At 39.2% G+C, this 12,685-nt stretch overlaps 2 protein-coding genes across 3 annotated transcripts; both read right to left on the bottom strand.

The window, feature by feature from the left end:
* Positions 1 to 305: 305 nt before the first annotated feature.
* ptpmt1 (protein tyrosine phosphatase mitochondrial 1) lies at positions 306 to 3,329 on the bottom strand. The gene is made up of 4 exons (XM_085907615.1): positions 3,045 to 3,329; positions 2,453 to 2,533; positions 1,566 to 1,757; positions 306 to 929 (listed from the first exon to the last, which is right to left on the bottom strand). Exons 1-4 carry the CDS (start codon positions 3,189 to 3,191, stop codon positions 795 to 797), a joined length of 555 nt encoding a protein of 184 aa, XP_085763741.1. The 5' UTR covers positions 3,192 to 3,329; the 3' UTR covers positions 306 to 794.
* Positions 3,330 to 4,052: 723 nt separating this feature from the next.
* prc1b (protein regulator of cytokinesis 1b) lies at positions 4,053 to 12,200 on the bottom strand. 2 transcript variants are annotated; one of them, XM_085907580.1, is made up of 14 exons: positions 12,040 to 12,200; positions 11,629 to 11,761; positions 10,834 to 10,956; positions 10,085 to 10,318; positions 9,701 to 9,871; positions 8,865 to 9,014; positions 8,625 to 8,772; positions 8,388 to 8,524; positions 8,119 to 8,214; positions 7,904 to 8,050; positions 7,717 to 7,827; positions 7,480 to 7,602; positions 5,924 to 6,097; positions 4,053 to 4,795 (listed from the first exon to the last, which is right to left on the bottom strand). In XM_085907580.1, the coding sequence occupies exons 3-14, from the start codon at positions 10,942 to 10,944 to the stop codon at positions 4,724 to 4,726; spliced, it is 1,674 nt and encodes a 557-aa protein (XP_085763706.1). In that variant the 5' UTR covers positions 10,945 to 10,956; positions 11,629 to 11,761; positions 12,040 to 12,200; the 3' UTR covers positions 4,053 to 4,723. The 2 variants fall into 2 exon arrangements, with proteins under 2 accessions (XP_085763706.1, XP_085763704.1); XM_085907578.1 differs by having other exon boundaries at positions 11,940 to 12,130.
* Between the last annotated feature and the right edge of the window lie 485 nt (positions 12,201 to 12,685).

Raw genomic sequence — 12,685 nt, 5'->3', positions numbered from 1 at the left:
GACCAAACACTTATATTAAAGGCAAATTGCGTTCAGTCATCACATACACCAATTTAGTCATAGAATCTTCATCGGCCTCAAATATCTGTGGTCACATTTAAGTCCCTTTGCGCTCAATAGCTCGACTTTTTATTGTCTTGTCCACACGTAGTCACCAAATTTTTTTTAAATTAACAGCTACTTCTACTGAGTCATGTGAAAGGCTACATTAAATATACATTATCAGATATATTACATTATCAGATACATTAAAAGCATACTAATGTATCTGATCACACTACTGCAGTTAAATGAACACAATTAGGCAGCATTTCAATATTTTATTCAAGAAACAATGGCAATATTTCAAATTACAAACTAAACAATAGGAAATGTGAAAACATAAAAAAAATGCACTGTTGTGCGTAAAACTGTTGTGTATAAAATATTAAAGGAAATCCCTTTTGACTTCACTCGAGACATTTTGAAAGGTATATATGATTGATGTCCCATTTAATAACTTGAATTACTGCACGACTCAAAACAAAATATATTTTTCAGACTGCAAAGCAAAAACCATCAGGATAAGAATCTTTCAATACATGTTCATTCTTTTGCTGTACAGTATTGGATTAACGACTAAAAATATGACCAATCTAGTAAAACTTTGAAAATGGTGATTTAAAATAAAAATAAAAAGTTCAAAATAACTCTGATCTCTTGCCAAGGAGTGTACAAAACGGTACCAAGAGGTGACCAACACCAAGAGAGCAATATTAAGTGTGGCCGATTCAATCTGTCCAGCAGTTGGTGCTTCACCTCTGTTGGGAAGGCGCACACACCTGCAGATGGTATTTCCTCAGCATCTCCAACTGGGCCGTATGCACCATAATGTGGGGCCGGATAGACGCCAATTTCAGACATGCTTCCTCTGGGGTCCAACTGTGGAGCTGTCAGCAAACAAAGCAATCAAAATCAAACAGCTAACAGAAAAAAAACAATTAGACTTCAAGAATAGATAGAGGAATAGAAATAATATTTTTGGTCCGTCATACGCCCTGAGTTTTGGAAATGAAATGTCGCTATTTGACTACCATACTTTCAACAGTAGTTGTTGGTAAGATGCTAGTCTGCTGCCTGTGGTCTTCAACAAGGTTTCAAAAGTTCACGTTATCTTTTTAATGAAATCCTGAAGAGGGCGGTTTACATCAAAGTTGTGTTTTCAAGACACACGCATAACCCATACTTGTTTACAAATTGAAACATGTAGGTAGTCTCCATGATGATGATGATGATTGTTTGTATCCAAATATAGAGGCCATAAGCACAAAATAATCAAATTAAAAACTGAGAAAAAGAGAACAATTCCTCACCATTATTCCTGTGTTTAGTCATAGTCATGCATACTGGTGGGGGCACAGACTATTTGTTTTTGAGTGTCCCTATTACCCCTTTTTTTTTTAGATTTGAGCAGAAACATGTATTACCTTAAAAATCTTCAATTTGTAAACAAAAATGCAAAAAGAAAAAGATGAAAGCATGTAAACTTCATGTTTTCTCAGATTCATAAGAAATTCTGAACTGACCCTTATGAGGTATGCAGCAGCTAGTGTGGCGCTGCGGGAACGTCCGGCCTTGCAGTGAACATAAACGCTGTTTCCCTTCTCTCTGTGTCTCAAAGCAAACTCGACTCCTCGGTGCAGATTCTCTAAAGTGGGAACGCCAATAAGATCCACCGTGCTCAGCCTCAGTTGCTCCACCCCAGCAGCCTGCCACTCCTGCCACACAAGTAAACATTTACATCATGGAAAGGTTCAATATTTTGCCATCACTTATTTCAAAAAGTGAAACTACATATTCTATGCTGCTAATGGGATGAAATATTTTACATTCTGTGTAATGACTCTACACTAAGGAACTTTTGGACAAGGCCTTGGCCTCCGTGCTGAGTGTTTGAATAGACGAACGGCGTCAAAAAACGGTGACTTGCTGTTCAGTGTTTAGCTGTTACGATACAGGTGAGAAAGAAGTCTCTGGGTCGGAAGATTCTCTCGCGATGTAAAGCGTTTCGAATTATTATAGCTTCGATGTCGACTGTATTTTGAATGAAGGGCCAATCCATTTCTGGGAGGAGACTGGTAGAAACTCTGGGTCTCTTGTAGTAAACCTGCCAGTGAGCAGGTTATGTTCACAGAGTAAGTTACCGCAGTAACTGACCCAGAATTTAACTTACCTTTCTTTCTGGAATGGATAACTCAAAGTTGCCCTCATTTAAGGGTTAATTTACTGAGAGTTTTCACATAACCTGCTTTCTGGTTCACAATTCACAAAGTAAACACAGAGATTGTTAAACTTTGCATTCAGGCAGAACAGCCCTTGTGTCAACCTCTGACATGCTCCAAGATAAACACAGTCCTTTTGAGTGCCACTTGTGTTTCTTCAACTAACAAATAAGACTTTTTGATGAACTCACCTCCGCGGAGTTACAAAAGTATTTGGTCTCATAGTTCTCATTCATTGTTATAACTCCTCGGACGTTTTCAGAGTCCACCAACTGAAAGACAAAGAAAATTCAATTTTTCAGAAAGATATTTCTACTGTTGTAAATTTGGGATAACCTCTAAATGTATGCATATACACTAAAACCGTACAGACTCTTGTAGACTAAATACTTGCCCTTACAGCCAATATTTGAATAAAAATACATACATTATTTCTTTTTACTAAATATAAAGGTATTAAGTAGGCATTTTCGATAATCTGATGGCTGTTACTGGGGTCTGTGAGAAACATAAATCGCTAGAGTTTCAAAAGGCCAACATCGTGTTCAGTATTTTGTATTTACTAGGTTTGCCTCAACAGGATGCAGTATGGAATTATTTCCACATATCTATATGTTTGTCTGTCTATCTGTCTATGTATGTGTAACACTCATTAAAAAGAGTAAACCAAAGGGGGGAAAAGGGTGGGGTGGGGGTTGGGGGTAATAAATTCAGGTATCAGGTGAGGTTCAGTTCCAGGAAAAATAGAGGATTAATTACTTTACAGTAAAAGAAAAGCCGTACCTGTTTGGTCATGGATCTGAAGGGCAGTGCTCCAAGCAGGACCGTTTCATCCACACGGTCAAACCACCTCCGTGAAGAGACTTTCTCCATGATGACATTGTAGGCGAGTGAAGGGTAAAAGAACAGTCTTGCTAAAACTCCAGACATGATTAAATTACTCGGTCTGAACGTGATTTTCTTCAACCCGGTGTATTTCGGTAGCACACACGACTAGACACATTTGAGTGGTGCATTAATGATGGGACAGTGGCCCGCCCCCACCTTGTTGTTCCGGTTGTAGTTGAACTTCCGGGTAGCCCCTGCAAAATAAAGATTTTGAAGTGGTGTGACGTTTTAAACCTGGTTATCATTAGTGTTTAAGTCGCAATGGCTTTAACATTATTTAGAAAGTAATTAGGTCAGATAAGAACGCTTGACAAGTTGACACCAAATTTAACTACAAAGAAATGGCGGAAAGATCATGTCACTAAAAATAATTTGTTTTTGCTCATGCATTTGGTTGCTGACAACGCTAAATTATAAAAGCTATTTTATAAATCATGGAGCTCAAATAATGCCCGTGAACACCCCCAGAGGCTTGTACAGTTAAGTGCACTCAAGTCCCACTTTTGTTCCTGATTAAAAAAAAAAAAAGTAGCAGAGAGAACATAAATAGTCATACACGAGGAAGTTTTCTATTGTTATTTGTTCTGTAATTTATTTACACTACATCCACCTCACATTTCAGAGATGCAGGGTTCGATTCCGGCCATCCTGTGTGGAGTTTGCATGTTCTCCCTATGCCTGCGTGGATTTCCTCTGGGTACTAAGGTTTCCTCCCACATTCCAAAGCCATGCATGGTTGGCCGGTTGACCACTTCAAATTGGCCGTAACTGTGAGTGTGACTGGCGGTGACCCCACCTACTGCCAAAAGACTGGTGGGATAAGCCCCAGTACACCCACAACCCTTGTGAGCATAAGCTGTTTGGAATACGAACGAATGACGTGAAATACTGTTTGTCCATGTATACAAAGTGAGACACATCTTTTATATTTTGACAATGGTTTACAGGTCATTTTAACTATTCTGTCTTTTGTAAAAGCACTGTTATGGGACATATTTACATTTTAATAGGCTATTCAGCTTGTACAAAAAACAACATTAAGAAAAGAAACAAAAGAGTAGGTAACAAAATTAATACATGTACACACATTCATTCATAGATTGCAAACAATTGGGAAAAATTCAAATGGAACAGTGTGTACAACTCCAGAATGAATTGGGGACATTTTTACAAAAAGGTGCAAATATTTATACATTTGATTTGTAACCTTTACATTGCACAATTTCACAAAGTTCATTACTTAAACTTCAGTTTGTAAAAGAAAATAACACCAAAAGTAAAAAGACAAGGTAGCGTTAGTATAACTTATGTTTCTCTGTTGACAGTGACAGACTAGGCAAACACGTATGATAGCAGGGCTACTAATTAACCACATTAACTTCACTTAATGAAATAGTGCCACAATATATTGAGAAATGTGTATAAAGTTAAAAAAATAAAATAAAAAACAACAACAATTTTAAAATTGTAAGGTCGAACTTATAACGGAAAAAGCACTAAACACTGGTGGAGTTCATCAAAGTAAAACATAATTGCGTATTTATAGTGGAGGTATCATGTCCAGAGGTGAGAGGTCAAAGTTTGGTGATGGTAGAGTTCAGGATGTGCTGCTGGATCTTTGGGTTAGAAGTCTTGGACAAGTCTCGCTGTCAAAAAGGCAAAGCAGGACAATATTTAGGACCAAGAAAGAAACATGAATCAAACAAAAACAAAAATCATGCCCCTTTTTCTGTTGCAATGAATGTACAGTGTGATCTTAAAATATTCTCTTTCTCTGTGTGAAAAAAAAGTCTATGTATTTGCTGGCTGACTGATGAGTTAATCTGGAGGCAGCATTTATTGCCACACATCACGAAACAAAGTTAGATAGAATAATAAACACTGGAGGGTACGTTAAAGTGGACTCATAGTTCAAGCATTAAAAACTAACCCTTTATAGTAACTGCATACTTGAGAGACATTTTACACATTGCACTTGGTTTGGAGGCAGGGCACTCAATGGCATGACAGTGGCACAACAATCTTGAAATACAGTATACTGTATGGTGCTGGTTGCTAAGTGACTAAACGAGACCCTAACCATACAAGCCTCTTGTCTTTTCCTGCTGGTCTGAACGTAAAGTTGGCAGCAACTTAGCAAAATGGATTTGTCGCCACTGCAGGATCTGGGGGAGTTTTCATTCTTCCGTGAGCTACAGCGGCATAAAGACTGCTTCTAGGTGTACTTTAGGCAAGAAACATTTTGATGGCCTGTTGGAGCATTTGAACCAAGCCATGAGAGACAACCTTTGCAAAGTTTCTTGACCTCAAAATGCGAATACACAAATAAATCAATATCCTCCTTCACGCTGTTTTCACTGAGTCACTGATATCACTCAGCCACAATCTGGCATACTGGACAATCTGAGATGTCATCACAGTGTATTACGGTTAATTAAGTTAGGACTTTTTTCTTTAATGTCTGATTGTTGTAGTTAAGTGAACTACTGCATTGTTTTTACACTGACAGTTGAGAATGTTAAAAAAGCTTCAGACAATCTATACACTTACAACACTGTATTTTAACAATATCATTCAGTACAGTGTAAGAACTGTGTCGTTTTTCAAGACATGGTATTACTACAGCATGCCAGATGAAGGATATTTTTCAGACAAAAGAGCATGCTTTAATTGACAGACATGAGATGTACATACACAAAGGGATTTGTTGGAGTCACTCAAGGAATGACGATAGAGTTAGGGGAAAAAAATAAATTAAGACAACGGTCAATTACCACAAACTCCGAATACGTGCTGGCAACAGAGTTAAGGCTGATGTCACACTGCCGATGAGGGGAGGCCACCAACGCACCACCTACAGGGGTTCCCCTTAAATGGGTGTCATTCTCTTTGTTACAGTACTTCACAAGTGGATGGGGAGGTTTACCACCCATCTTTTGTGCAGGACCCTGGAAGAGACACATTCACCAGTCAGTCACATAACAGAAGCCATTTGGGACATATTGCATGTCAGGATTAAACCTCAATCACTGAAACACTACCACACACACACCACTGAATTCTGCATTCTAGTTTAATTTTAGAAAATAAAAACCACTGACATTTTTAGGAAATTGTATTTTAGACTCTTTTCAACAATGCCAGTCTATTTAACACTGTCAATATCGCATAATTCCCAAAGGAAGTAAAAACAAATCCAATTGGTGCCTCATAGCCAAAAAATACATCAATTTCAGACGTAGAGACTGTGATTTGAATCATGTTCTACAACATATTTTCCACACTTTATGCTTCATGTTTTGAGCGCGATTCAATTATTGCCAATACTGTTTCTCAAAATAACTGCAGCTTCACGGCAGTCACTCTCCCTCCCAAGCGGTCTGTGCGCCTGTGTGCGCGGAGCGTATGGTGACGAACAAATCGGAGAATGACCTGGCCGCTCAGACTACGCTCACATTGAGAAAAATTTGATACATATCCGATCAAGGACTACATATGAAAGTGGCCCATTTTGGATTTATAATAAAAAAAAAATAAAAAAAATCTGAATCAAAATTTTTGTACTTAAAAAATGTCCGAAAAAAAATACTGGCCCCCGAATATTGATTTTCACTTTATCAAATCTGGCCCTCCTTACAGAAAGTTTGGACGCCCCTGCATTTCACTAACATGAGATCATGCCCAGCCAAACCAAATTGACTCGCAATTACGCATTAATCTCCTGTTGCATTGTGGTCCAGTACACAATACTAAAGTTTTGTAAACCCTCCCCAATACTTTAACACTACATAAACCTTTTCCTTAATAACCATTCCCACACTGTTCTGTGTATTGTACCTTTACAGTAAATAAAATAAACACACAAGATTGTCATGTGTCCCGACTCCTCGTGCACCGATTGGTGCTTCTTCCCTTGCGTGTGGCCGGACACCGCCTCCTAAGCTTGAACTCAGACACGTCCGCAGTGACGCACATTGCTCAGAGCACTATCAGCGCTCATTGCCACTGTCGCAACTCCTTTTGCACGCCGGTGCTTTAACTTCGCGCACAGCTGGCTGACGCGCACTTCCGCAGTGACGCACATTGCTTCGAGCTACACCTGGCACTATTAGCATGTATTTAAATGCAGTTTTCCAGTCACTCATAAATTTAATATGGAATCCGCTATAGGTGAAGCGCAACGTGCCGAGGGGTTACTGTAACTAAATATCAGATACAGGTTGCATTTGGGCAAAAAAAGAACTGAGGTGCAGTGTGACCAGATTTAGTTTTCCAGCACCTGCAGTTTTTTTTTTTTTTTTTTTTTTTAATCTCAATGCTTTCCACCAACCTTGTTAGGAGTTAAAGGCGTCCTTGGCCGTGGCCGTGCCACCGGTGAACGACAGACAGTTCCACTAAAGGCAGAACGCATCGTGCTGTTGGGTGTAGCCATAGAAGTACTGGACGTGGCATTCTGAGAATGAGAAGCAAAAAAACATTACTGATTTAAAAAAAAAAAAAAAAAAAAGGCCACTAAGCTAATACCACAACAGAAGCATTGGAGGAAAACATATTCTGTTTTTTTTACCATCCCTCGTGATTTGTAAGGTTTAAGGTGCCCCAGCATTCTGCGCTTGGTGGTTTGTACGGCTGTTCCATACAACATATCCTCCTCAGTCTGCTTGCTCTTCTTCAGTTGCTGTTCCAAATTTGAAAAGAAGAATGTCAAATCATGCAGAAGCAAATCAGATTTTGTATATAGTTAACATGCTTACCCTTTCTAGTTTTTCTCTTTCCTTCTCTGCGAGATGCAGCTCCCACTGTTCCTCCACATACTGAAGAAACTTTTGGCCATTGACCAAAAACTCACTGCCCTGCTCACTTTCCCATGCATCAATCTGGGCTTTGAGTTTCTTTTCCAACTTAATAAAACAAATTTGGTTTATTATTATTATCAAGTGTTCAAAATTTTAGCACTGGTAGTTCTTACCTTTGGCAGCATTTTATGCAATTCAGCCCTCCGTTTCTCCTCTTTGAGCAGATTCCCACCTCTGTTTGTAAATCTCGATGGATCTGATGCTTTTTTCTGAAATGAAAATTCAACTTTTTATGTAAATGCCTTGCAACCATTGTGTTTCTAGAACTTTTGAGTGAAATAAAACGATTTTTAAACTGAAATGAACTAGAGTGGTTAAGAGCAAAGCAACAGTTTTAAAATACAAATAAAAAATCTCTGATTTTTCAACATTCAAGACTCACTTCTAACTCCAGGAAGAGTCTCCAGCTTTCTTCCCACTGGTGAACACCATCAAAAAGCTCTTTGTGATCCTCGTAATACTTCTTCAAACGCTGAATCTCAGCATCATGCACACTCAGAAGCTCCTCAGAGAAATCCTCTAATGTATTAAGTTTTACATTTAGCACAAAAAACAACAACAAAGAACAACTTGTACCAAACACCAATATTTTTTACTGACTGGGAAAAAGTCAACTTACCACTAAAATATGGAGAAAACGACTGCCGTTGCTCATTACTTAAGAAGCACTTCTCCCAAAACACAGCGATCTCAGAGCGGATGACATCTGTGACTCTGTGAATGTTATGTAGTTTTAGTTCTTCCAGATGATTTATCTCCACTTGCAACTGAAATGGGAAACAAATGCATTAAAAAAAACTAATACAGTATTACAATCAGACAACAAAAATATAAATGGAGCGTAAGAATGCCATTTTACCGCCTTTAGGTTGCGCTTCTTGGACATGACCATGTGTTCATCGAAAGCTTGTCTCTCCTCCTGGGAGACCTGCAATCTGTCCCACAACTTCTGGATCTTCTCCCGAAGAGCCTCACACGCTGCCTCGTTCTCTGCCTTGTGCTGCTCCAGCTGCAACCCATCCGTTACATCAGCCATCGCTCAGGTTGTTGTGAGTAGCTACTAAATTCCAATCTGTTTTGAAGTTATTGAGGCCCATCTAAAAGCAGGCATTCTCACAAACTTTTCCTCAGCTCCCCGTCCGGTGTATAACGGTAGGAAGGTTTTCACAACCCCTGTGACAGTATTAGTGGCGAGACACTGCCAGTGTGTCAGCGCTGAGGTCACCAAGAGCCTAAATATCTGACGGCATTCAAGTTGCAACTGGCAACAGATGTGTGAACGAGGAGTTTGGACAGGGCAAGCTCTCCCTTTGGTGAATTCTGTCTGAAAGGGCTTAGTGAATTGTCCGCATCAATTTGCAATGCAGACAGGGTGGCGGCAGCTCATTATTAACAGGTTGGACAGCATTCAGGGAGAGCTCATTTGCAAAGGATTGCGCAATATTCAAACTAAACGCGATGGAGACCTGCCTATACAAGGCATAAAACAGTCGAAAAAATTCATAGGGGCTCTGTGTGGCAGTGTAGTAGTAATGCCACACAATACACAACAGTAATCAGTTGTTGTTGTTGTTGTTTTTGACACAATTCAATTGAAGTAAGGTAAGGTGTTTTGAATTTGATGAAGGAATTGGATTTGCATTTTCCGGCTCAGTCATGAGCACGTGTAAAGGAGACCAGGAAAACCCATCTCACCTGACAAAGAAGCAGTTTGAGTGAGGTAATATTATCACGAGACAGGCAAAAAGTGTCCTCATCCTCGCAGACAACATCCTTCTCAAAGCTGGTCTCTGGAATGTGATCCAGATCGTTCATGCACAAGATGATCTGCTTCTTAAGGCCCACAAACTCAGCATACCGGTTTGTCTGTCCATAGAGGAAAGGGGAAACCATTGAAGAAATGACATTTGATTCGGTGAGTGTATTCATTTAATTCTCATTCTCGTCGTTTTCTTCAAGCATTACGTGACTTGTCTCACGATACAGAAGATACTCTGTCAAGCTGAGTAGGTCTGTCAGGTCTGTGTGTGCGTGCTCTTTAATTAAAGATTTCAGGAAATGATGAAACAGAACACCTACCTTCTCTGCATTCTGGTTAGTAATATGTTGTTGAAAGCTCTCCAGTTGGTCCATTGAGGGAACAGAATGTGGGGAGATATCAAATGGAATGGAGCACAGGATGTCACAAAGCTCCTGGTCCTGCTCAAGCAGAGCCTTCAGCTGTTGCATGCGGCGAGTCTTCTCCTTTAACAGGTCCTCGAATCGTGTACGAAGGGTCTTCTCCTGAAGGAGCATGCTAAGACCAACTTGATCCTGAATCAACACAAAGAAATTCAAAGAACATATTCGTTGTACAAAATGTGAAGTTTCGCCAAATTATCGTTAGTTTACTTTTTTTGAGAAATTTGCTTTTTCAGACTAAACCACACACACCTACATAGAACCTGAAACAAAACTAACTTAGCACTGTGAGTCTGCAATCTTCATCTTATACTGTTCAGGGTCACTGACTTCAGGCACAAAGAAGACTCTCAGGTCCCACACTCTGAATATGCACATATAACATATACAATGTCAGTAAATAGAAACTAAAGTCAGGCAGGTTATGCTATCAGTGAGTTGCGATTATTTTCTAAAAAAATCTAAATTAGGGTCCAGCTTCTTGGAATGGATTGTGTTTGAGCTTAAGGTTCGTGCTGTACTGTACTACAAGCTGCCTGGAGTGAAATATTACATAGCGATGTAATCAGTTTGGTATGGACAATTTGCTGACTGTAACACAGTATGTATTAGTAAACATTTTTAAGACATTGACAGTTGACACTGACTTGACACATTGGAATCTGAAGTTCAAGACAGAGCTTCTCCACTTCAGTTTTGCAGTTCTGAATGCTGCTTATAACTCTGTTCCTCAGGGATTCTTCTTCTTTGATCATCATCTTGAGTAAGTCCTGGAGGACAGAATGATCACTTAGTTTACCGAATTAAAAATCAAAACAACTGATTATTTGCTAAAGATTAAATTTCAATAGTATGACAAAATGTATACTGTATTGCAAACATAGCAGCAGAATTAAAATTAAAATAAAAAATAGTGAGGAACTCCAATAAGGGAGTTCACCCTATTCTAGACAAGCACTCTTACTATCCATTTTGAAAAGCTGGCTCGAAACCCGTCTATTTCTTGGCTTTGAACACCTTGAAATTATGACCACTGCACTTACCCGAAAGTGGTAGAAGTTAATAGGGTTGAGTGCAAACATCAATCAATTGTCATCTTATGTCAGACACCATACTCAGTTTATGCAGTATTGCAAAAAGACAATACTCAAACAGTCTGGTCTGGAAATCTATCGCACGACCACAGTCAAGAGTATAGAATTCTAAAAAGAAACATTGGTGCAGTTCGAACTTTTAAATTCCAGCTAAAATAATTATAAAATCTCAAATCGTCGTTCAAAAAGAAATATTGTGTGGTGTAGGCACCGACACGAATCTACTCGTCCAATTAGAATATTGCAGGTGCACTTGAAGTTTTAAGCGAGTGTACATGATGATTGCACCTTGAATAATATTCAAAGTCGTACACGAGTGCAGTTTCCATAAGCTGTAATGTGACTCACCTCAATGTGTTTCTTGACAGCATTAGTTCTCTGCAGTCTTTGGTCTTCTGGTATGCCAATCTCCTCCCAAATGTCCTTCAGGTAGACCAAGGCTTTGGTGAGGCATGACACAGACTCCGCTGCTAATACCTCACTGCAAAAATGACAGCATTTAGTTACAAAGACTACCTACAATTGCTTTAAACCACGGAAAAGGGGTTTTCAATCAAATGCTGTGTTCCGTGCATTGGCCCGAATCCGTTCAAAGTATTTTATAATCATGTTACGGCTTGTTCGATACCAGTACAAAAATATCAAATTAAAACCCATACCTTTTTCTCATTGTTAACAGCGTTGCGACTGCCCCCGTTCAAATAAAAGAGATGAAAATGCTTCAAAGAAAGGAAAATACTGAACAACTCTGGGACTCGCCTTCAATCGTCCGTTTGTCCCCGTCTTTCAAAACACGCACCGTGCGGAGTTCTGCTCCCCGATTGGCTTGCTCAGCAATGACGCGCAGATTGAGTTTCGCAGCCACTTTACGCGTTGCACCGCCCACCCCAATATTTCCACTTAATCTGGATTTCAAACAAGCACACAAAAATATTTTTGAGGATTGCGATTGTGTCAATAATTAAACAAGCATTAGAATGTAGTTTATGTTGTGCTCATTTCGTGCTTAAAAAAATTCAGTGACATCAATGTAGATCTTTTTATCACCGGATTCCTTCTCATCAATTATTTCTCGGTCTGGATTATCTTCAGTGTCATCCTAAATTTCGGACTCTTCTTCATCTACTCCATCTTTTATTGCCATTTGGTCTCCTCATCAGTGCGGTAACCATCAAATACTACATCAAGAACTTCACTTATGAGATGTATTGGTAAGACATAGTACTACCACACAACAAAATGTGTGCAAATCCTCAAAAAGTAAGAGGCGGCAAAAATAATCGTAAAACATAGAATAAATTCATTGTACTTGTTGTTTACCACCAACACATTTTTAATGACCAGTCATTTTTGACCCGGAACCTCAAATAAAACACACACAATTGTATGTCAATTAATATACTTT

This window comes from Syngnathus leptorhynchus, chromosome 3 (assembly GCF_054491065.1).
Source record: "Syngnathus leptorhynchus isolate UIUO chromosome 3, UIUO_Slep, whole genome shotgun sequence".
Classification (NCBI taxonomy): Eukaryota; Metazoa; Chordata; class Actinopteri; order Syngnathiformes; family Syngnathidae; genus Syngnathus; species Syngnathus leptorhynchus.
Note: the sequence above shows the minus strand (reverse complement) of the source record. Positions and strands in the feature narration are given on the sequence as shown.

Coding starts and splice junctions, on each gene's coding strand:
- prc1b (XM_085907578.1), bottom strand. Junction 8,773..8,864: donor AGAAGCGCAACCTAAAGGCG/GTAAAATGGCAT, acceptor TTCCCATTTCAG/TTGCAAGTGGAGATAAATCA. Junction 8,525..8,624: donor GTTTTCTCCATATTTTAGTG/GTAAGTTGACTT, acceptor TTAATACATTAG/AGGATTTCTCTGAGGAGCTT.
- ptpmt1 (XM_085907615.1), bottom strand. CDS start 3,191: ATGTCTGGAGTTTTAGCAAGACTGTTCTTTTACCCTTCACTCGCCTAC. Junction 2,534..3,044: donor TCAGATCCATGACCAAACAG/GTACGGCTTTTC, acceptor TTTGTCTTTCAG/TTGGTGGACTCTGAAAACGT. Junction 930..1,565: donor CTGCTGCATACCTCATAAGG/GTCAGTTCAGAA, acceptor GTTTGCTGACAG/CTCCACAGTTGGACCCCAGA.